This window comes from Balaenoptera borealis, assembly GCF_965194805.1.
Source record: "Balaenoptera borealis genome assembly, chromosome: 3".
NCBI lineage: Eukaryota > Metazoa > Chordata > Mammalia > Artiodactyla > Balaenopteridae > Balaenoptera > Balaenoptera borealis.
The window spans coordinates 84,007,312-84,029,754 of NC_138866.1; the positions used below are offsets into that span (position 1 = coordinate 84,007,312).

At 39.6% G+C, this 22,443-nt stretch overlaps 2 protein-coding genes across 7 annotated transcripts in view; one reads left to right on the forward strand and one right to left on the reverse strand.

Moving 5' to 3' along the window:
* The window catches only part of CHAC1 (ChaC glutathione specific gamma-glutamylcyclotransferase 1), an 88,979-nt gene that overhangs the window by 40,006 nt on the left and 26,530 nt on the right, over positions 1 to 22,443 (forward strand). Inside the window, exon 5 of one of the 3 annotated variants that reach the window (XM_082387273.1) lies at positions 625 to 1,555. The exons of 1 other annotated variant lie outside the window; for it this stretch is intronic. In XM_082387273.1, coding sequence (XP_082243399.1) covers positions 625 to 668 — 44 coding nt within the window. In that variant the 3' untranslated portion in view covers positions 669 to 1,555. Of the gene's footprint in view, positions 1 to 624; positions 1,556 to 22,443 lie in introns of those variants that run through there. One more of the 3 variants, XM_082387276.1, reaches the window with a different exon arrangement.
* Positions 1 to 22,443, reverse strand: part of INO80 (INO80 complex ATPase subunit) — a 130,933-nt gene that overhangs the window by 19,175 nt on the left and 89,315 nt on the right. For all 4 annotated transcript variants that reach the window (XM_082387218.1, XM_082387216.1, XM_082387217.1 and 1 more), the window contains 4 exons: positions 22,217 to 22,442; positions 17,968 to 18,095; positions 7,737 to 7,831; positions 1,562 to 1,634 (listed from right to left, as the gene is read on the reverse strand). In XM_082387218.1, the coding sequence (XP_082243344.1) occupies positions 1,562 to 1,634; positions 7,737 to 7,831; positions 17,968 to 18,095; positions 22,217 to 22,442 (522 nt within the window). The remainder of the gene's footprint in view (positions 1 to 1,561; positions 1,635 to 7,736; positions 7,832 to 17,967; positions 18,096 to 22,216; position 22,443) is intronic.

Genomic DNA, 22,443 nt, shown 5'->3' on the forward strand with positions numbered 1-22,443 from the left:
CCCTGAGGGCTATTAATGTGCAGGCACTGGGGTCACACGTTTCTAGGTAGCATTTCACAACCATGAGAGAAGAAAGAATTATTATATTCATTTTATTGAGGAGGAAACTATGGTTTAGAGCAGTCAAGCAACTGTTTCACTTTCACATAGTGAACAGCAGAGCTGGGATTCAAACCCAGGTCTCATTTCTCTAATTTGAAGAAACCCAAAAACTATGGAATCTGCCCTCTACCACACACAAACTGACAACCAAAATAATTCATCAAAAAAAAAAAAAAAAAGAGTATGACTAACTGGGACAGTATGCTTGAAAACTAGAGCAGAGAACCAAGGGGCAAAGAGAAAGGTTGCTGATATGACACCAAGTGAGCTACCTCATCAGAGAACCCACAAGAACAACACTACCACCAATGACTGCCTTCTCTTAAGATGACTGAGGCTGATGATGTGCACATAAGATACAGAATCTAGCCAGTTATGCCTCCAGCAGTCCCTAGGCCCTGGAACCCTGTCCCAGCACGGTTAATTGGCTGAAGTGGTTTAGATGCCGAGGAAGGTACAGCTGAGTCCTATGGTTGATATTCTACTTGGTGATGTTACAGAATCTGTTTTTCATTCTTGAAGGCAGGCAGTTCTACAGCGTAGCAGTTAACAAGGAGAAAGAATGAACACAGCCTAGAAGTGGAACCTGGGAAACATGGGATCTAGTTCCAGCTCTACTGTTGTGAATTTATTCAAGCTTCTTCACCTTTGTACCTCATTCATTTCTCCATGACCCTCCAGAGTTGGCATCCTCCTCGTATTTGTGGGGATTCTGATGCTCTGTATTTCACAGAGAGGTACCACAACGATCACATTAAATGACATTTGCAGAATCATGCCTTCTACAAAACAATTTCCCATTTATGCATTTTTATGTCTCAGGGTTACTGATATTGTTTTTAAATATACTTGTAACCTGGGAATAAATCTGAGATACAAAAGGAATGCTCTTTTCTTCTCCCTTTCAGATGCTGAAGTATTCCTCCAAGGAGACTGGGCATAAAAGGATAGATAATTTGATGGGATGTCTTTTTATTTTATTTTTTAAATCACCAATTTCATTGCTCTCCAACCATGTTTATAAGTTCGGGATACAAAAATATGAGTTTTTCCTATGATGGAATAATGCATAAGAGTAATAAAACAACTTTTTGATTTGTTCAGTTATAGCTCCTAAAACAAACACATCTGGTTAGTTGAGCTGACTGATTTTTTTTTCCAGTTTGTTTATTCACTGACATATTCCAAGTGTTTAAAACACTATCAGACACATAGGAGTCATTTACTAAATATGTGTTGAATGAATGTGTAAGAAACTTAGAATAAGAGAATGGAGAGAAAAGCCCAAAAGGAAAGCTAAAATGTTCCAGTTCCAGGCAAAGTGCCACTATTGTCTTTTAACACAACAAGAGACAAAGAAATAAAAAGTCTGTGACACATAATAAAGGATAATGCAAACCGAACAACATATAGTAGAAAAACCGCATATCCAGTGTATTTTTGTGCTCTTGTTACTTACTGTATCTGCCGCAGTCAGATTGATACCCAGTCCTCCAGCTCGTGTACTTAGCAGGAACACAAAAATGTCATTCCTGCAGAAGAGGGAGGGATATTTTAAGAGGAAAAAATGAAAAAGAAAAACGGCATGTGGCAAAAGAGAGGGATCTCTGGACAAAGAACAGTGTCTAGGCCTAGAAAGAAGTTTTGGTGGTTACCCAGACCTGACCCAGGTTTCTCTGACACACTGTACAAAGGTGCTCTGTTGCTAAAATCAAACCATGGCAGTCACCTTCCAATCTGCAGATAAACTTTTGCTGCCCATTAATATTGACTGATAGGCAATATAATTACAAACATTTGGCAAATGTAACAGAAAAATATGCTATGGAAGTAGAGACCTCTCTTTCTGTAATAGTCATATTTTTAGCAAGTCAAACTATTCCCAGTTCATACAGAGGGGACAAATAAGTCAGTATTTCCTGGTGTTTCCCCAAAGAATCATGACTTCCAACAATCTGGGAACTAATGATTTTAACTCCAAAGCACTCAAATTCATATGAAGAAAGTTAGTCCCAGAAAAATGACCTGCGGTCAGGATTAAGACTCAGGTTATGACTTCTAAGTATTAAGTTGAAGTTAGGATCAATCCATGAAGACAGGCTGAAATGAAAGTACTTTTTGACAAATGCCAACATAACCCTTAACAGAAACAAGACATAGTTTTCTCATTTTCCCTCTACATCCTACATCCTATTAAAGAAACCCAGAATTACAAATAAATCAGTAGGTGCCACCGTCATTCATTCAGGCAGCAAATATTCACTGAATATCTTCTAGGAACAAGGGCCATTCCAGATCACAAAGAGCAGTCTTCGACTCTAAGATTTATCTATGTATACACATACAACTAGGGGCTCGGTTTGAGCCCAGTTCCTGCAGATAACATAAATATATTTCAAGACTATCTTGCATTTTCATGTTCCTGCCACCTCAGGTTATTTTCCAGAACACTTCTAAGGGAAAGGGACTGCATTATACTGGTGAACAAACTTTACAGCCCTCTAAATCAAGCTGCTCACCCCCTTTCTCCATAACTATAATGAGGAATAAAAGTAGAAATTCATTTATATCAGTGTTATTCAAATTGCAGGTCACACCTATCATTGGTCATGAAATCAGTTTGGTGGGTCTGGACCACATAAATTAAAGAAATAAATAGAACAGATTAGAAAATATTATAATACAACAAAGGTCATAAGGATAAGTATTGTTTTGTGATTTCAGATATGGTAGATATGTATTAAATCCCAATGTAAGATGAATTTTATTCTGTGGGTTCCAGTTAAAAAAAAAAAAAGAAAGAAAAAAGAAACACACTGACATCAGGATGCTCTCATCCCTTGATGCTGTTCTTCCTTGGTAAAGTCACTTGGCTGCTAAAGGTCTGTTTCCTGTGCTATAAAATGAGGATGCTCTGAATATAGTTGAAGTGACTAAATGATGACATATCAATGGCAAACATGAATACCAGTGAAGGAACTATTCTGAAATAAGTATCCTGGTTAAGCCCTAAGCTGGGTAGGTCCTAGTAGAAATCTGTCCATTAATTTGCTTTCAATTAAACACAGCTTTCCTAGAGGCAGACATGGACAACAGATCATGTTTGGAGGCCTCTTGTAGGGCATAATTCCAAAAGTATTGTACTCTCATGAAAGTTCTGCTCGTTTATCCTTGAATTTTATCATAAAGTTTAATATTTCAGAATTTTATTTATAAGATGTCATCTTTCACGGTTAAATCATAAAGGGCAAACCAAAAAGTTAAAAGGCATCTGCCAGTTTACAAACACATTTTCCCATAGATATGGGATGATATAAATGGAAGCTTGATACCTCACAGCCCATGGGAGAATATTTAACCACAATAAGGCTTCAAATAAAAACTGATGTAGCCTTCCAGGGCCATACTAATCTCTATAGAATAATCCTTCCCACTCTGGCCTTAGGAAGATTGCTCAGTCCCGTACACCTCTCTCTTTCCTGCTCTGTGGACACAGAGGCAGGGGTCAGAGGCTTCTCTCCGATATCTGAGATAGAGCTGATGGAGTCACCCGATGCCTAGGACTTTTTGTTGGTGTGGGGATGGGGGAACAGGGATGGGACAGGGAGGGAGACAGAAGGCAGCTGGGATTTATAGTAAAAGAGTAGAGGTGAAAAGATGGGTCATTTCCATAGTCTGGACAGTCAGAGAGATAAGTCCCCAGATGTGGTAATCATTCACAAACAAGGACTATATATAGAAAAAAACACCAGAGAAAGGAATATAGGTAAAAATAAATTAGTAGCAAAACTTAGAAACATTAACGGTGGAAAATGTTTTTTTTGGGATATTAACTATTTATTGAGAAGATGCTTTTAACGATGAGGTAGATGGTAAGTAGCAACGTTTGGCTGCGTTCAGTGTAATTTCATCATACTATAATGGAAAAATAAGGATTATGGGAACCCTGGGTGATTAAAAATCAAAGAAATTAGTGTCCATCCTGGATCACACTGTTGGATCATATGTAAACAAAAACATCTAAACTGAACTGTTGAGAAGTTCTTTTCTACTTAATAAATCTAGTATTGATAATGTGAGAATTAATGTTTTGGGAGCTGACTAAGAGGAAGAAAACAGAATCCCAGAAGGCAACATGATGGTTTGGGTGCCCTCTAGGGGGCTATACAGGAATCTCAACTCAGGGTCTCTATTGGAAGGGGCCATAGAGAACAGGTTTCAGGAGGGTCTGTGAAGGAGCCTATGAAATCATGTAGCAAAGACATGCCTATGTCTCACTCTTACTCTTCTTTAGTTAATGGCCCCTGAGGCTACTATGCACCAAAATACTCAAATAGTGCTGGGTACATAGCTGACTGCAGTAAAGACTTGCTGAATGAAAAAGAGCCAGAATTAAAGATACTGGAGCTTTATATACTCTCACCAAGAAGGAAAAATCCACACTACACTCATTTTTTCTCATGTTTTCCAAATGGTCACCCGAGTAATCAGATAATCAGGGGGATCCATTTGGCAAACGTCATGGGGTAGGAGGAAGGGAAGCAAAGGCCAAGGCAACCCAGAGCAAAGACCTTGTGAATGGCTTCTAGGATCACGCACTGGTCACGTGTTCTGAATGTTGCCCAGTCAGGACATCCTGGCCAAACAGTCTTTAGTCTCAGTCAGACTCTTTCCTGGAAGGATCCCTCATAAATAAATCTTGTATAAAGGGAATGTAAATGGCTTTTTATAGGAGTTCTTGTTTACTCTGGCTGACCTTTGAGCCACAGGGCTTTCCAGTTGAAACTACAATTTTTTCTTTTGATGTCTTTTCATTAATAATAATGAAAATATTTGGCAAGTCATGCTTTTTTTGTTTTCAAAAACACCTGTCTTTTTCTCTATATTGGGCTACTGTTGCCATTCAAATTTGTAAATTTAGATCCCATTTGGAGGGACCTGCCTGACAAGCTTCTAATCAGCATAGGCACAGTTCAGATTCTATACATGAGAGGTAGGAGATTATTTCCTAGCCACAATCCTAACTCTACCATCTAGCTCATATGTAGGAAGGGAAGGAGACTTTAGTCTGTTTTTTCATTTTACCTAATATTAGATGCAGATGCAGGTGTTAAAATGATTGTTACTCGTTATCTAAATAAAACTCATTGCTCCCTAAGTAATTCTTAGTTGTAGAATTTGGATGCTCAAGTAAGGTTTTCCAGGAAAGCATAAAAACAAGATATTTACTAAGTAGATCTAGTATAATTTAATGGTGAAAATACCCTTCTTTTAAAGCTAAGCTTTTCAAGACTAATGTGTGCCACTGTGATTGCCCAAGTAATCACAAGTTAAATAAGAGATTTTCGAAGTAGTAAATTAGATACATCTACTGATTTTTTCCACTAAAAGGTCACTGTAAAATGTAGTGAGCCCTGGATCTCACAGTCCAGTTTTCTGGGAATTGGTTCAGCTAGAAGAAAAATTGTAGCTCTACCATTCAGAAGCCCAAACTGTTAGAAGTCAACATAATACAGCTCTGATTGGAATCTAAACCAGTAGAATTTTCTACAAAGCAATATGACAATATGCACAGTCTTAAACATTCATATTCCTTTACTCAATAATTTCTCTTGTTTGAATCTATATTAAGAAAATAATCTAAAATGATGACAAAGCTTTGTAACAAAGATACTCAACATTTTAACAACAGAAAGGTGGTATATCCAATGTAATGGAATACTGATCATTAAAAATAATGATTACAATGACTCTTTTTTAATGATATGTGAAGACCTTTATGATATACTGTTAAGTGGAAGAAATGAGGACACAGTCATCTCTACAATATGGTATCAACATATAAATCTAACTACATAACACACATCAAAGACAAGAGGAATAAACCAAAATGTTAACAGTGATGGGATTGTGGGTGATTTTTACTTTCTTCATCAAATATTTCTCAAATTTTCCTCAATAGGCATTTTATATAATATACAATGGCCCCAACTGTTACTGGAAAAAAAAAATTAGCTTTGCTATAAATGAGATTCTCAAATGTACAATATCGAACATATTAGTGGAAAAAAATCACAAACAGTAATAGGCAAAAGATCTATTACTTAATGGCTTTTCTTCTAACACACAACTCATGCTGCCTCATACCAATGTGCCCAAATCACTGAAGTGCTGGTATTCCTGGAGAAAACATAGGCACCCTGGGGAAAACATACAGTCTATAGATCTTGTATGTAAGATTCTTGTCATTTGGAGCTCTGAAGGTTGGACTAGATAAGGACATAGTGAAATGTATTTCATTTGATTTCAAAATCAAGAAAAGATAAAGATCAGCTGGTAAACTTTTTTTGGGGGTGGGGAGAGGTGCACAGCAGTATGGAGTGCTAGGAGGCACTACTATGATTATACATGTCTCAGTCAAATAATCAATTTAAGAATCAGTCAAAAGCTTCTGCTAGGTAAGAAGCTAAGTTAGGTCATCTACAAGCTGCTTCAGGTAACAAACTAAAAGAGGTCCAAAGCAGCTCTTCCCCTCCATTGTTGGTCAAACAGGCACCCGAACGCAGAAGTAGTTTCAACCTAGGAGTTATTGGTCTGAGTATATACTGTAAACCAAAATATCAGGATGTATCTCCTTACCCATGCTGTGTTATAAAGGACCGTGCAACAGCAAAAATTCTCAATCAGAGGACATTCTATGTTGAACTACGGATTTGTTTTATGCTGAAGTAAAACATGCTTTAAAACTGAAATGAAAGAAACTAAAAATTGCAACCTAAATACAAATGGCTATGTGCTTAATTTTCTACCCAAGAATTCGAAAGTTAAATATTAACAGACTACACAATTAAAGGCCAAAAATTCAGAACTGTTCTGACTTACAGAACATTAAGATCTACTCTATTCCTTAGTTCTCCAGGTCTAAGGAAAATTAAGGGTGGAGTTCAGGAGACCTGTCACTAGCGGACCCTGGCTTTCTCCTTGGAGAGAGCAGTAAGCAGACCCTGCTTATTACAATGAGAACCTGCACTTGGGATAATTATGGCTCTGTAGGCCATCAGCATCCAGCAGGCAGTATTTGAAATTTCATAGGCTCATTATCAGGTGGGAGAAGTACTATAACTGAGAGCTGCCAGATGAATAGATTGCACACTACTGCAATTTGTCATACTGCACTGTACTACTACAATATTAGAGGGAAAGCAGGAAAAAGGAGGTATTTTTCTTTAAACTTATACAAAATGAAATAGGTAAGCAAAAACAAAAAGAAAATCCACTGTTAAGTCAATACCCAGAGATAGCCATTGTTAACATTTAGGAATATAGCCTTGTGGACTTTTTTCTATGTACATATTATTCACATAAGGATCCTGGTTCATACTCAGAAATCATTTCTTTTATTGCCCAAAGAAACGGGCACTGATTTGGCAATAAAATTACCAACTATTCATTTCCTCTCTCTTTCACAGACACACAGGTCTAAACCACTATAAGCAGATCTAGCTACCTCATAAAATAGCAGAGATTATATCATGATTGCTTAACAATCTGAGATGTGTTGGTATTTCTTTTAACTCACCATCTCAACTAGAAGAAAATCAAATGACCATTTTTATAATTCCTATTAACATTACCTGGTCTGAAAATCAGCAACCATGTCCCGCCTCTCTGAGATCTTGGATGAGCCATCAAGCCTCATGTAGGTATGCTTCCTGTAAACCACATATTCCTGCCAATCAGAGTAAAAAGATATAGTAAGTTTGATGCAAATTACTGCATTCTAATTTCCACAAGCATCTACCCACCTCATCCATACTGGGGGCAAGTCATTCTATCCAGAATGAGGAGAAAGCAATCTCAGAAGTACAGGAATTTGACTCGTAAATGAGTTTATTATCAGTGTGCAAAAATAGAGGGTACCCTAAAGATTACAACGACTCTCAATTTCAACTTAGAAACTAATCTTATTCCTGCAGATTTCTGTAGGTTTTGTAAAAAAACAAACTAAACAAAATGAAATCTGTAAACCAAAATGGCTTTTCAGTCACCAACCAGATGTCTCTCATGGCTATGGAATGGCCAGTTTTCTTTCAGCAACACCCACCCCAATGGGTTTCCCTCCAGCAAATTCTTTCTGACCAAAGTCCTTGAATTTACAACCTAAGCTCCCTTCTCCCAGCACAGCATACATCACTGTTAAGGGAGGCCTAAGCATCAGAATGAACAGAAGGCAAGGTAACTTTCCACGGCAGAGAATGTTCTTGGCATTATCTGTAAGAGGAATTAAAACTTTTAAGAACGGAGAAGAGATTTCAAGAGATGCAACAGAGGGGATGTATCTCCATTCTTGGAAGTTGCAATTCCTCTTACAGATATGTCCAAATGAGCACTGATTTCCTTTCTTTACCCCGATTATATGGATTATGTTTCAAAAAGTCCACTTGCAGAGGGACTGTTACCAAAACCTAATACAGGGACTTCCCTGGTGGCGCAGTGGTTAAGAATCCGCCTGCCAATGCAGGGGACACAGGTTCTAGCCCCAGTCCGGGAAGATCCCACATGCCGCGGAGCAACTAAGCCCATGTGCCACAACTACTGAGCCTGCGCTCTAGAGCCCGTGAGCCACAACTACTGAGCCCACATGCCTAGAGCCCGTGCTCCACGACAAGAGAAGCCACTGCAATTAGCAGCCCGTGCACTGCAATGAAGAGTAGCCCCCGCTCGCCGCAACTAGAGAAAGCCCATGCGCAGCAACGAAGACCCAAGGCAACCAAAAAATAAAAAGTGAATACAGCTGCCTATTTATAAGAAACACCATGAAGCAGTTTTTCCAGTTCAAAAAAACCTTTTTCCTACTGAAAAAGACTAATCATTTCTACATTTGGGAGATGTTTCTATTAATTAATTTTCTGCGGTCGAATGTTCTTTCATTGTAATCGTCTCATTATGGACCTCTTATACCTGCCTGGGTACTTCAGCACAGAAGGTTGTTACAGTTTGGTATGACTGGTGCAGTGTATGTGGCAGCACTCTTAGAGCAAGTTGAGATATATATATATATATATATATATATATATATATATATATATATAAAATATATATATGTGTGTGTGTGTGTGTAGGTATGTATGTATGTGTGTGTGTGTATATATATATATTTTTTTTTTTCTTCTTCTTTTTTCTTTCTGTCTCCAGGTGGTTCTTTAAGGGCTTTGGTAATCACAGGGGGGGCAGAAAATATTCAGTCAAAGCAAGCTTCACATTTAGTGGTAGAGCCCTATAATGGGAATGGGTTAATGGCAGAAGAGTAGGGGGTGTTTTGGATGAGGAATTCAGGAAAGAAGATGAAAAATGACAGCATGATGATGGTCTTTAGAGGCTCACTATACCTGGGCAGCTAATCCAATCAGGAGATGTTGCCATCCAGAACAATAAAATACCTAGATTATAGAGAGACAGCCCACAGATTTGAACTTTAACCAAAAGGTGGGCTTCCTGCATAGGCACTGCACTCTTCTGCCTTTTGAACCAGAACTTCCAACTTTAGTGACAGGACTGATAAATGAATCTTCTTGTAGATCTTGCTGTTCACATCCTTTATATATCAAGGTCAGAACAACATTAGAGATATTAATCCCAGGCCATAATCAAACCAACACTGATCATAGACAACCTGTTACTGAGGCAACGGAAGTGAATCTTTCCCATTTGCTGCTTTAAGCCTTTGCTCTCTCACCCAGGGGAATAGTGGGATTTCAGAAGGCTTAGTTGAGTTTAGATCCTATTTCAGTAAATAGCTTCAAAACAACAAGTAAATGGACATGGAAACAGCAGTTAAAAGCAGGACAGAGGCATAGCTATATCCTGACAATACAGAAAAACATCTATAAGATAAAGACTGAGCTAAAAAGGCAATTCAATATTTCTTTCATTCACAAATTCTGGCTACACCAAAGCTATCCTAGACATCTCTCTAGAACTCTAGGCTATTTGGGAAAGATACTTAATTTAATCAAGTGCTCATCCGGAAAGAAAAGCCTTATTTTTTCCAATTGTTAATTTCAAGAACTGTTCCATTCTTAGTTCAGTTCTCCTATGATCCTAAAAACACCTAATGATTTAATATAAAATTTAATTCTATTTTTTAAAATAAAAAGACAAATTTACAACAACAAATGATTTGATAGTAGTCATAGCACTTTTTTTTAATTAATTAATTAATTAATTAATTTATTTATTTATTTAATTTTCGGCTGCATTGGGTCTTCGTGGCTGTGTGCGGGCTTTCTCTAGTTGAGACGAGCGGGGGCTCCTCTTGACTGCAGTGCATGGGCTTCTCATTGTGGTGGCTTCACTTGTTGTGCAGCATGGGCTCTAGGCACGCGGGCTTCAGTAGTTGTGGCATGCAGGCTCTAGAGTGCAGGCTCAGTAGTTGTGGCGCACAGGCCCAGTCGCTCCGTGGCATGTGGGATCTTCCCGGACCAGGGCTCGATCCGTGTCTCCTGCATTGGCAGGCGGATTCTTAACCCCTGCGCCACCAGGAGTGTCCCATAGCACTTTTGAAAAGTTTAAAAAATCTATTTAAAAAAACCTATCCCCACTTAACAATCTCTATATCAAAAAGGTTTTCTAATATCCGTCTTAAGAGTCTTTCTTAATATATTCTTTTCAAAGCCAGCAGCTGAGACTGGTTAATTAGTAACTATTTGCTGAGTTTTGCAGTTAAATGTCTTTTACTTTTATTTATTTTTTAAACGAACTTTATTTATCACTGCGTTGGGTCTTCTTTGCTGCGCACGGGGTTTCTCTAGTTGCGGCCAGTGGAGGTTGCTCTGTTGCGGTGCGCGGGCCTCTCATTGCAGTGGCTTCTCTTGCTGTGGAGCACAGGCTCTAGGCTCGCGGGCTCTAGAGCGCAGGCTCAGTAGTTGTGCTGCATGTGCTTAATTGCTCCGCAGCATGTGGGATCTTCCCGGACCAGGGCTTGAACCGGTGTCCCCTGCATTGGCAGGCGGATTCTTAACCATTGAGCCACCACTGAAGTCCCTTAAATGTCTTTCAAGGATGGCACAGCGTTCTCATTCATCCCCCAATAGTCTGTAATTCACTCCCATGCCTGAGGACCACTGCTGGATGACTACTGCTTGCTGGATGACTTTACTGTGTTTTGTAGGAACCGTGTCATGTTAGCACTCCTGTGCATTAAGAAGGGCTTATGGTACAGAAAGGCCAACCGTTACCCAGTTCTTCCTGACACTTGGCACTCTGTAGAGACCAAGGGCATTTCTAACCCAAGTCTACTTGGGTTATTTAGGAAAAGCTCAGAAAATGATCCATCAGTATGATTAAATTTCTTGGAACCTTGTAAACCAAGAATTCCTTTCCACTTAAAGCAGTGAAGAGAAAAGAGAAACCAAATGTAGACCTTCCTCTCCCAGAAGTCTCATAATTTAGTATCCTCCCTTAATTAAATAAATATGAACACCAGTATTCTCAAGTGGATCAATAACCACTAACCAAAGTAAGCTCTAATTCTGCTTGAACTAATAAAATAAAAATTATGGCTTTTAACATTTAGGAAGTCTTTAGACCTATACAGTTCTCGTAGGTACTATTTTTAAAAATTATTGAAGAAGCCAAAGGGGTTATGGACAAGATGTACTCTTGGCATCTGAGTAGTGATTTTCAGCCGGGATTAAAATTCCTGGGTCCCACCCCCCCAGGAATTCTGACTCTGTAGGTCTGGGTTAGGGCCTAGACCGGTTTATTTTTAAAAAGCTCCAAAGATGATTGCAATAGACACCCTATTTCTAGAGCTGAGAACAACCACTCCAGAGGGAAGGCAGGGCAGGGTCCCTTAGAATCATGCTATCTCAGCATGGCTCTCAGATGAGCAACACATGAAGTTTTGTCAGAAATGCAGAACTGAGGGGCACACCCCATATCTAGTAAATCGAAATCTGCATTTAACAGGTGTGACTTGTAAGTACATTTACACTGTTATAGAACATACCCTTATGCTATTTCTAAAGCACTGGAACACTTTTTTCAAGAAAACTCTTATATGGAATCCCTCTAATATAAAATAGATTTTAAAAAAAAATTACTATTCTAGCTAACAAAGAAGGGTAGGGAGTCCAGGCCCCACCTGTTTAATGTCTACACCTAGGTCTCCTGTCCTGTACCCAACCCCATCAGTTGAAAAACCACTGTCTTAGAATACAAATTGAGAAGACAGGTCAGTTCTGGAACACGTCCCTAAGTCCTACCTTTTAAGCAGTAGCATGTGAACAGAGCTATTAGCATAACTCAAAATAGTTTCAGCAAGTGCCTCTCAATCCTTTAAAGTATACTAAATAAAAGCAAACATTCACACACCCAGGGGCGTAATACAAAGGGTCTAGGTTCATCTTGTAGTAGTGATAATGATGATGACTAGCATTTACTGAACATTTACTAAGTGACAATCACTATTCTGTGTATTTTACCTGGTTTTGCTTATCTAATCCTCACTACAGCCTTTCGGGTAGGTGTTATTATTGTCACTCCCATATCTTACAGATGTTAAGCAAGGTCTCTAAAGTGACACAGGCAGCAGGCATGGAGCTAGGATGTGAACTCAAGTAGACTAGATCCAGAGCCTTTAGCTTAACCCCTCCACCTACTGCTTCCCAGATAGAACAGAAGCTCACTACCACGAGCGGAAAAAAAGGGGAGGGAGAAGCCCCACAAGGTTCTTAATATATTATGACTATAACCCCCATCCATCATCATAAAGAAAGGGTAACTGGGCACTTGAAAAAATAAAGGCAAATGTTTATACATCCCTAACGCAAACCTTCCGTTCTGAGACTTCTTCTCTATTTCAAAGTTGTCTCTGATGTTCATTTTAACCCAATTTCACTGTCACAAAAAAATTTGAGGGGAAGACTCAGTATGATCCACAAACCTGCAGACCTAGTGTAACTTTATTTTCCTGGACATGCCCCTTTCCATCTTTGGTGTATATCACCGGCAAAAAGTGAGGCTCCTCTCAATGTCTATTACAACTTCTCTTTTGTCCAAGCAAATTGCACCAAGTAAGTGAAATATGATAGCTATCCTTCCCTTATCTAATATAGAGCCCTCTGGAGCAATCACAAAGCATTCATGGGCCCACCATAATCTGCCTTCACCCTACTTGTTATTCCCCTTTCTTCTATACCATATGCTCCAGTTACACTAAACTACTCCCCACTGCCCAATGTCTTGTACCTTCCCACGTCTGTGCCTTTTTACATCTGGCTTCCTTAGTCTGGAAATGCCCTTTTTCCTCATGGTTGAAATTCTATTTAAGTTCAGTTCATATGTCACCGTATGTGAAGCCTTCCTGAAGTGACCCAGTTGGAAATAAATGTATCATCCCTCTTGCTATCTTCAGCTCTGTTTATGCTTTATTTTTGGCATTAGTGTCAGGGTACACTTGACAGTTATTTGTGTGAGATATATATATACATACATACATAAATCCTTCACTAGATACATCTCTTAAAGTCAAAGACCACATTTAACTGGTATTTACCTCTGCCTAGCACAGTGCCTCGCTCATAGTAGGCATGAAAAAGAAATGAACTAAACAGAATAAATATAGTGTGGTTGTAAGCAAACACATTTCTTTCTATCACTTCTAAGACCTAATGAAAATGCTAGTTAACAGTGACCCCAATTTGCTTTTCATTCCACGGAGCAGTTTTAAAATACTCAGTTTCCCTGTATGTTCAGAATCACAGCTCCCAAAGGTTACTTGGAGTTCTAAGAAAAGCCAGCCCATAAATGATAGAATGTCTGTTTGGGATGAATCCTTCCCCAGTGAGGCACTTGCTGACTAGGCAAGTTACACAACCCAGTGTCTCATATATCATCATTAGCTATGGATTATCTGTATTTAATTCTGTGTTGCATTATTTTCATATATTGGTGCAGTGCAAGATTTGTCTGGGTTTCAGTACTTAACAATCACACATACAGCACCAGTTGGCTGACCCTTTCCAAGTATTTCTATATTGCACAGAAAATACTTAGGCTTATTTCCTTGAACTACAGACTCAGTTGCTTGATGCAATAGGAATGAATCTCAAAAGAGATGACTCAGAGATAATGTAAGTCATCTGTAGTGAGTTAAAAGCTCTCTGCAACTACTAAACTATGGGGAGGGACGGGGAGTATCCCAAACTATAGGGTAAAATGGTGGTGGTGGGAAAAGTTTTGTCTGACATCCAGCTGGATGCCACCATCCCAACAGCATAGGGGCTATGTATGTCTGTGTCCACAGTACCCCCATCAGGCAAGACCCTGTATGTGACTCAGGAAATAAAAAAATAAACTGATAACATAACTTAGTGACCTGTGATATCCTCCCTTATTTATGTCCTTGACTTCTACCCATGGCACACTAAAAATTCCTGGCCCTGGAAATTAAGTAGTCTCCTTTTTAAATCCCCTATCTGGAAATACTATTTGGATACCATGGGACAAGATGAAATATTTCTGAATATAGAATTCTATTTGGAAGAAGATCTGATATATTCACTTGAAATTTAAATTAAAGTCAGATTTTTGCCCAAGAGAAGGAGGCTATCAATCACTTTAGAAAATACTGAGCAAATACAAAGTGCTTAGAACTAGTATTTTTCACAAAATGGAATCCTGACCATACAAAAGTGTGTGAATTTTTACTATCTTTTAGTTCTTCTGAGTCCCAGAAACAGACAAACACATAGCCAAGGCTAAGGCACAGAACAAAAAAACCCCAAAAAGGCTGTTAGATAAAAGAGATGCTGACATGCTCCACAGCTACACAGCAGAGCTTCAACAGCCCCATGTGAGCTCAAATTCCTGCTCTATTGGAAGTTTTTCTTCCATCTTTGATATACAGGGTACAAGATGTCAAGGGAAAAAGAGAATCCTGAAAACATTTTTTTTTTAATCTAAAAATTCAAACAAGCAAACAAAAACCACAACACTCTGAGAATGAAGAAGCAAGGCCAAGGGTCAAGGTATTTTTTAAAATTAATACTAGGTCATGTTTTAAAGTGGAACATGGCTCTAATGAATGTTTACAATGAAAGCTTCCATCATGAAAGTGACTGAAAAACCCATAATACTCTTTGAAAAGATAATGAAAAGTAGATCTAATCCTGCACTGTCCTAAAATCCACAGTACATTTACATTTCTATAAATGATGAGACAAATATTAAACATTGTGGGCACTGTAATTCTATGCCCACAAAATATATTTGGAGGACTAAATTCTTGGAATACAAAATGTGGTTCGTTTGAATAAATAATATTAAAACAAATAAATAGACTGAAAAAGAAGAAACTTTAAAATTTAATGTTGAAGGAAGAATAGTATAGTAGTAAGGAAACTAGACAACAGTTTCATTTTAATTCTTCAGTACAAACAGTTGCAACATTTTCTGGCTTCAGCATCCTAGAAGCATGTTACACACATGGCTAAGGAATGTTAGCAGTTGTGAAATTCAGGCTTTGAATTTGCTTTTCCCTAATTTAGAATTCCCCATAGAGCGATGCAACTACATTTAGAGAAGATTCTCAAGCTGCCTTCATTGCTAAGCCTACCCACAAAGTCCACATCCCCTCTAAAAATCCTGCTGGATTATAGAGAGACAGGAAGTTACCCTGGTGGGTAGTGTTTACAGCACTCATCCTGAACAAAACTCATTATCATACTTTGAATTACTTATCTTAGTGATTCTTATGAGTACCTAGAAGTGTGCAATATACAGAATAAGGGACTAAAATGCAGGACTGTGTCACTTAACCTACTCACACTCACCTTCATCTACCAGAGCTAGCTTATTTTTTGGTGGCTCACCCCCTTTTCCTTGGAACTTCCCTTATAATGTGAATCAGCTTTTAGGACTCTATAATATACTGATATATAGCCTTGGGGAAAAAAAAAGATTATTAACTCCCTTACAATATCCTTAGCATATTACCTTTTCTATAATTCTTATCAGTGAAAGATTACTATTTCATCTATACTTTCCTGACTCTTCAGGAAAAGGCAGGTACACTTTATCTAAAAAGAGTCCCACTGAAAGAAAGTTACTCATACATATTGTTTTGGCTGTTGGCATCATTTAGTTTGAACAGAATTTTTTTTTTTTTTTTTTGGCTGCATTGGGTCTTCGTTGCTGCGCGGGCTTTCTCTAGTTGCGGCGAGCGGGGGCCACTCTTCATTGTGGTGCGTGGGCTTCTCATTGAGGTAGCTTCTCGTTGTGGAGCACGGGCTCTAGGTGCACAGGCTTCAGTTGTTGCAGCACACGGGCTCAGTAGTTGTGGCTCACGGGCTTTAGAGCGCAGGCTCAGTAGTTGTGGTGCACAGGCTTAGCTGCTCTGCAGTACGTGGGATCTTCCTGGACCAGGGCTCGAACCCAAGCCCCCTGCATTGGCAGGCGGATTCTTAACCACTCTGCTACCAGGGAAGTCCCTGAACAGAATATTAAGGATGCAGGCAGTCCTTTTATTTTGGATTATTGCTGTTAGGACCTTTAACATAGTCAAGATTTACATCAAACACAACGGCTTAATCGCCTCTTACGGTGACTCACAGTCACTTATAAGCATTTTTTCCATCATTTAGAAATAGATGACCTACTCACAATACAAAAAGGCAGAAACTTCTGCCTGTTGACAGCATTCCAGAGGCTAAACACTTTTTATTAAACATAAAACACAGTGATTAAATTGACCTCAAATATTATTTGTTATGTCTGTTGCTAAAAGAAGTTGCCTGATTATTTAAGAGCCTGCCACCGAATTCAGATAAACTCACTGCAAAATTCAGCGAGCCAGCCTTGGCTTCTGAAGAACCTAACGTTCTCCCCTATTGCTACCCTTCATTCCTTCTGTACTGATAGAATCTCTACTCCTTTATTCCTAGATAGGGATAATCATGGTCCAATTTCCACTTATTTATTACCAACTAGTCCCTGGAGTAGCAGGGTTAAAATTTAAAGCCTTAAATATGTAAAACACACACAAAAAAACATGAGAATATTTATACACTACTGACATCCAGATGCTTCAGCCTCTCAACAGATGGCTTTCCAACTTTCTTGCACGAAAAACTTACTCTAGTGGTCTGTGGTTATTTGTCCTCACTTTCACTCCTCTGTTTATATGTCCATGACTTTCTCTCCCTCAAATAATAAGCCACTACTTCAACAACAAGAAAGCAGAGAGAATGTCAACTCAGAAGTAATAAAAGAAACAAAATCTGCCCTGCACAGTAAGACAGAGCTGTATCTTTCACCATAACCCAATGGTTGTCAACTTTGGTTATATATTAGAATCACCTTGGGAGCTTTTTATCCTAATGCCTAGGCCTCATTCCATACTTCTTATATAAGTATCTCTAAGGATGGGACATCAGTATTTTTTAAAGCTCCCCCAAAAGACTGCAAAATGTAGTCAGGTTGAGAACCACTACACTAACTCAGGATGAATAGCTGCTCTCTAATAGAGAACTAATCCCAAATCTTGTTTTCCATACAGAATTTCAGAGGATTTTTCAAGAAATTCCTAGGATCTGATATGCTTTAAAATTCAGGAATTTCTTCACCAGTAAAGGAAGGGAGGAGGGGGATTCTATTTCACTGATATAAGGAAGGAGGAAGGAGGAAGAAGTCCTTTGCACACTTTCATATCCGCCAGGAGTTGCTTCTCCTCCCCATATAGATGGTCAAATCACGAAGACAAGTTTTGGGTTCCCATTAAGCAGGACTGACATCAGTCATACATCTATGATTCCTGCAATTTAAATGTCAAAGCGTCCTAGTCCCCAAGGTTCTTTCTCCTACCTCCAGCAGGTCTATCATCCTGGTCATCTGGGAGTAGATAAGGACCCTATGTCCTTGAGACTTGAGCCGAGTCAACAGGACATCAAGGGCATACAGCTTTCCACTGTCAGTGATGAGGCTCTCCTTGCCTAGGGAGAAGAAAAGGGGGGAAGTGGGAAATTGTATTTAATTGAAGCAGCAAAATCACTCACTGCAAAGCTGTATGCAGCCAAAATTACTGCAACCAGGATGCTTGTCATCATGAGACCAGGAAAGTACTCTAGAGAAGAATGCAAAGCACTGTTAAATCATATCCAGTAGTGCTCTGGGAAGAAACATCCTGAAGTAGGGAGGTGTAGGTCCCCTCCCAACTGACAGTTCCCAATCAGACATCTGCTGCTAAGGCATCTGAAAGTTTCCCTGCTTCACATTTTTATTCAAGAGACAGCAGGTATATGTGGACATCTAACAGTAATATCCATGCCAAACCTGCTGTTAAGTGACCTGAGAAATCTTTTTCCTTTGTTCATCTTATCTCTAGGTATCTGTTTCTACTAGTCCTGTGGCTATATGGTTTACCTCCCAAAGGCATGAGAATGTAGAGAAACAAGGGCTGCTCTTGCCTGCCCCTAAAGACACTTGAACACCAAGAAATGCACTAAAAAACAAAAACAAAAACAAAACAAAAAACCCCCCTCCCTCTTGGATGATTTCAAATAGGTTGGCTGGTAAATGTCATTATCCTAAGCTGTAATTTAATAAAGACACTAGGGCTTATTCAGCTTTTCAGAAAGACTGACTTTGGGTTTCTGTGAAATGGAAGCTGCTTTCACTCACTAATTTGTGCTTCCTCCTTCCTCTTCCCATTAAAAAAAAAAAAAAAAAAAAGGCATTTCAGCCAAAGATCTTTAGAGAACACTTAACTCACAAATTTTCATCTTATCCATTCAGTATCATTCAACTCCCATCACATTTCAGGAAGTAGAGTTTCCTGTTTGCAGACTGGTCCATAAACATACCCTAAACAATTGCTGCTACTAGGAGGGGAAGAGATGAAACTTAAGGGGCTGGGAGATGTAAGAGTATGTTTGCAAGTGGCTGTGGGATGCAAAAAGAGAGCCAGAAAGGCTAGAGAGTTCACATACACAGCTAACTACTAAAAGTAAAAAAAGAAAACTGTTAAGAAAAACATACTGTCTACCTTTAGTTTAGGGTTTGAACCTGTGGTTTTTCCTCTGAACTATAGACGCTGACTGTTGAGAGCAATCCAAGAGTTTTCAACGGTCATTTCTCTGTTCTCGCCACTATCTGCCAAGTGCACAATTAATTGTATAAACCGAGTGAGAACAGATGTGCTGACAGCACCACAACGACTCATCAGCCACTGTGTTTTTGCTACAACGCTACAGGTCCTGGATGTTTACTCCTCTGCTCTGCAGCCTGCCTTTTCCCACCTTCGGAACATTGCCAGGCCACAGTTCTTCCTCCACCACCCCCTCCCTGACGCTGTGGCACACACCTTTGTTCAGCCTCTTTGTTTGGTCCTGTTTAGATTATTGAAATGCTCTCCTTGTTGGTCTCCTTACCAACGCAATCAAATGACTGCAGCTGGGACAGAACCGATTGCTAAGCCCTCTTGCTGGCACCGGACAAGGAGGCCTATATAAATTCCCAGTCTGATCAGGCAGCAATGCTTTCGTAACAACTTCAAGGGTTTCTTCTTGCCAATTACCCTTCTCCTTTAATTGGGTTCCCTGGGGTCCCTCAATTTTGATAGCTCCTAAACATTCCCCAAAGAGGTACCAATCAGCTTCAGACAGTAAGTTTCTTTTTTTCTCATTAAAAGCACAGGAAAGTGAAAAAGAAGCCCATATATTTTTCAGTCACTGAGTGAGAGTGGGCAAGCTAAGCGCATCAGATTTCTGCAGCCTGCTTATCTCCTCTTTCCATTCGTATATAGTCCCTCAATGCAAATATTTAAGCATATACAAATCTGTCTTGTGTCTGAATATTCAGAAGCTTCAATTCATCTCAAAATCATGATTTAATGGTTTTCACACATTCCTGCTTCCCACATCTACTTTACTTTGCAAGCAGAACGAACTGATGCTAGGATTAGGAAAACTCAGAGATGAAGATGTACATTTAGAAGAGAACTCTGATGCACCTAAAAGAAGCAAGAAGTCGTACCTGTTGTTAGCTTGTTATTGTTTAGGTGGGGGAGGTGGAAGTGGATAGACAGAATTTCTTTGGACTTGCCTGAAGGAAAAGGTCTAAGAAGAAAGTGACATCAGCAACAGCCTTAAAGCACTTAAGCAGAAAAAAAGTTTTCTTTCACTGCACACTGTTGCCTTCTGGGCCTGGCATCCATTACCCAATTTTCAGGAGCTACCAAAGCTGCACTGGACAAGAGCACCACCTGTTGCTAAGCAGGGCGTAGAGCCAAGAAGAGCACAATTCCCTAGAAATTAGGCTGACTCTGCCAAGTCAAACCTGCGCCCAGCCCCTTCTTTCAAACAGAAGCTCAAAAAATGTTGAAACGAACAGATCTACGCTACTTTCTTGCAATCTTTCCTACAATCCTACAGTACAATCTTACAGTTATTTTCACTTAGATACAAGCTCTTACTGACCACAGTATAAGATCCTGGTCACGACAAAATGAATGTATCCAATGGCAGTAAAATTAGGGTAACAGATAAAATAATATCTCCTTTTTCCAAGGAGAGGACACTTTTGAAGGGATTGTACACACTTCTCTTGGTGAAACACAGAGAGACATTCAAGGTGTGAAATACAGAAGATTTTGGTCAGTCTCTCAAGGAATATAATAAAACCAACCCTTCCCAGGGAAACAGAAAATGTAAAAGTATAGAGGAAAAAGAGATAAAATACAGGTTCCAGTGACCCCTCCAACCCCCACTGCCCTGCCCAGCCAGTCTACCGAGCACAATGGGGTCAGTGAGGAGCTGGTTGGTTCTCACAGTAAACAGCCAGTGAGGCTGGTGCTTTTTATCGATGCAAAAAGAACTCAGACACTTCCTGCTATTTAAACAAGGTCCATTTTTCTTTCAAAGAACAGGAAAAGCCACAAGAGATTCCCACAGCGCCAGCAATAAGCCTTCTCCTTCTGTACTGGGAACTTAGGAGTCAAAATGAAAAAGGGAGAAAGAAGAAATAAGGTGTTATCTTGCTTCTTTTAACACCTGTGCTCATCTTCTGCCAGGGACTCTGTGGTTTCCAAACCTGCTGGCTTCTATTCCTCTATTCCTACTACTATTCAGGCCTGCTTTACACCTGGGCTTTCCCCTTATTTTCTAACAATATACCTTCATCCACTGCTTTCATCTGTTTTAAGTCAGATATGAGGCCACATACATATTGCTCTTGTACACAAAACGGTATCTTCCAGTTCAAAGCACCCCCAAAGCAACTAACAGGTTGACCCAAAGTCCCTCGACACTTGACAAAGTTAACATTAAATGGAAAAGCCAGGCCTTAAAGCCTAGAACCCAGTTATCTCTTAGAAATAGCAGAGCCTCTCTTTTGAACACTTAACTCTAGTTTACTTCCTTTATGTGCCAGTAAGATGAATATAATCAAAGCATCAGAGAATTTGGACAACTGAAACGAACATGGTAGCTTTAAGCTATCACTCCAGTGTGCCTGCAGGTGTAAGCAAGGAACATAAGCCTATGAACCCTGTGTTCGGTTTCCTTAAAAGTAGTCTCACTAAAGCAAAAATGAAAACCTAGTTTCCTTTCAACCCTCGACCTTGACTCTAGTAGGTCTGGGAATCCGCTAGCATTTTGGCACAAAACACTGTTTTTCTTCTGGTTATCATTCAGATCTCTAGTGCTTCGTGCAGGACACTGTTTATGCTACTTAAACTAGGCTTTCTGTGAGTGACGACATTCTCATTCATTCCACTGGCAATGGCACAAGACGACTGTACTCACTCGACCTGAAGCCTTTCCTACCAAGTTTATTTCCCTACACCCCCCGCCCCCACTCCTAAGAGTGGTATTCCTCTCTCAGCTGTAAGCTTGTCACAGGACAGCATTTAGGCAGAAATCTAAAAAAACATTTCTATTTCCACTCAAGTCACAAATTACTTAAGCATTCTTACCTACAATCACTAAGGGTAAAAGAGGAAATAGAAACCTCAAGAACTTTGAATTCTGAATATCTGAAACCACCACATGGAGTATTTTCCTGGTTCTTCCCTTGCCAAAGCTGGGAACATATGCCAAGAGAAAGGAGGACTCACCTGGAATCCTGATGAAAGACCAGCCATTCTGAGGCCTAATGCTCCACAGTCCTCCAGCTGGTTCTGGAAAGAACTGGGACCGTCGATTTAGCCAGTCTGCCGCCAGTTCAGGGGCCCCATTCAACAAACACTGCTTGGCTGCCAGACTCCCTCCTTCCTTCAGCACTCGCCGCTCATATTCTGCACTTCTGTCATTGCAGTAAGAATCCAATGGCACTGCGGTGACC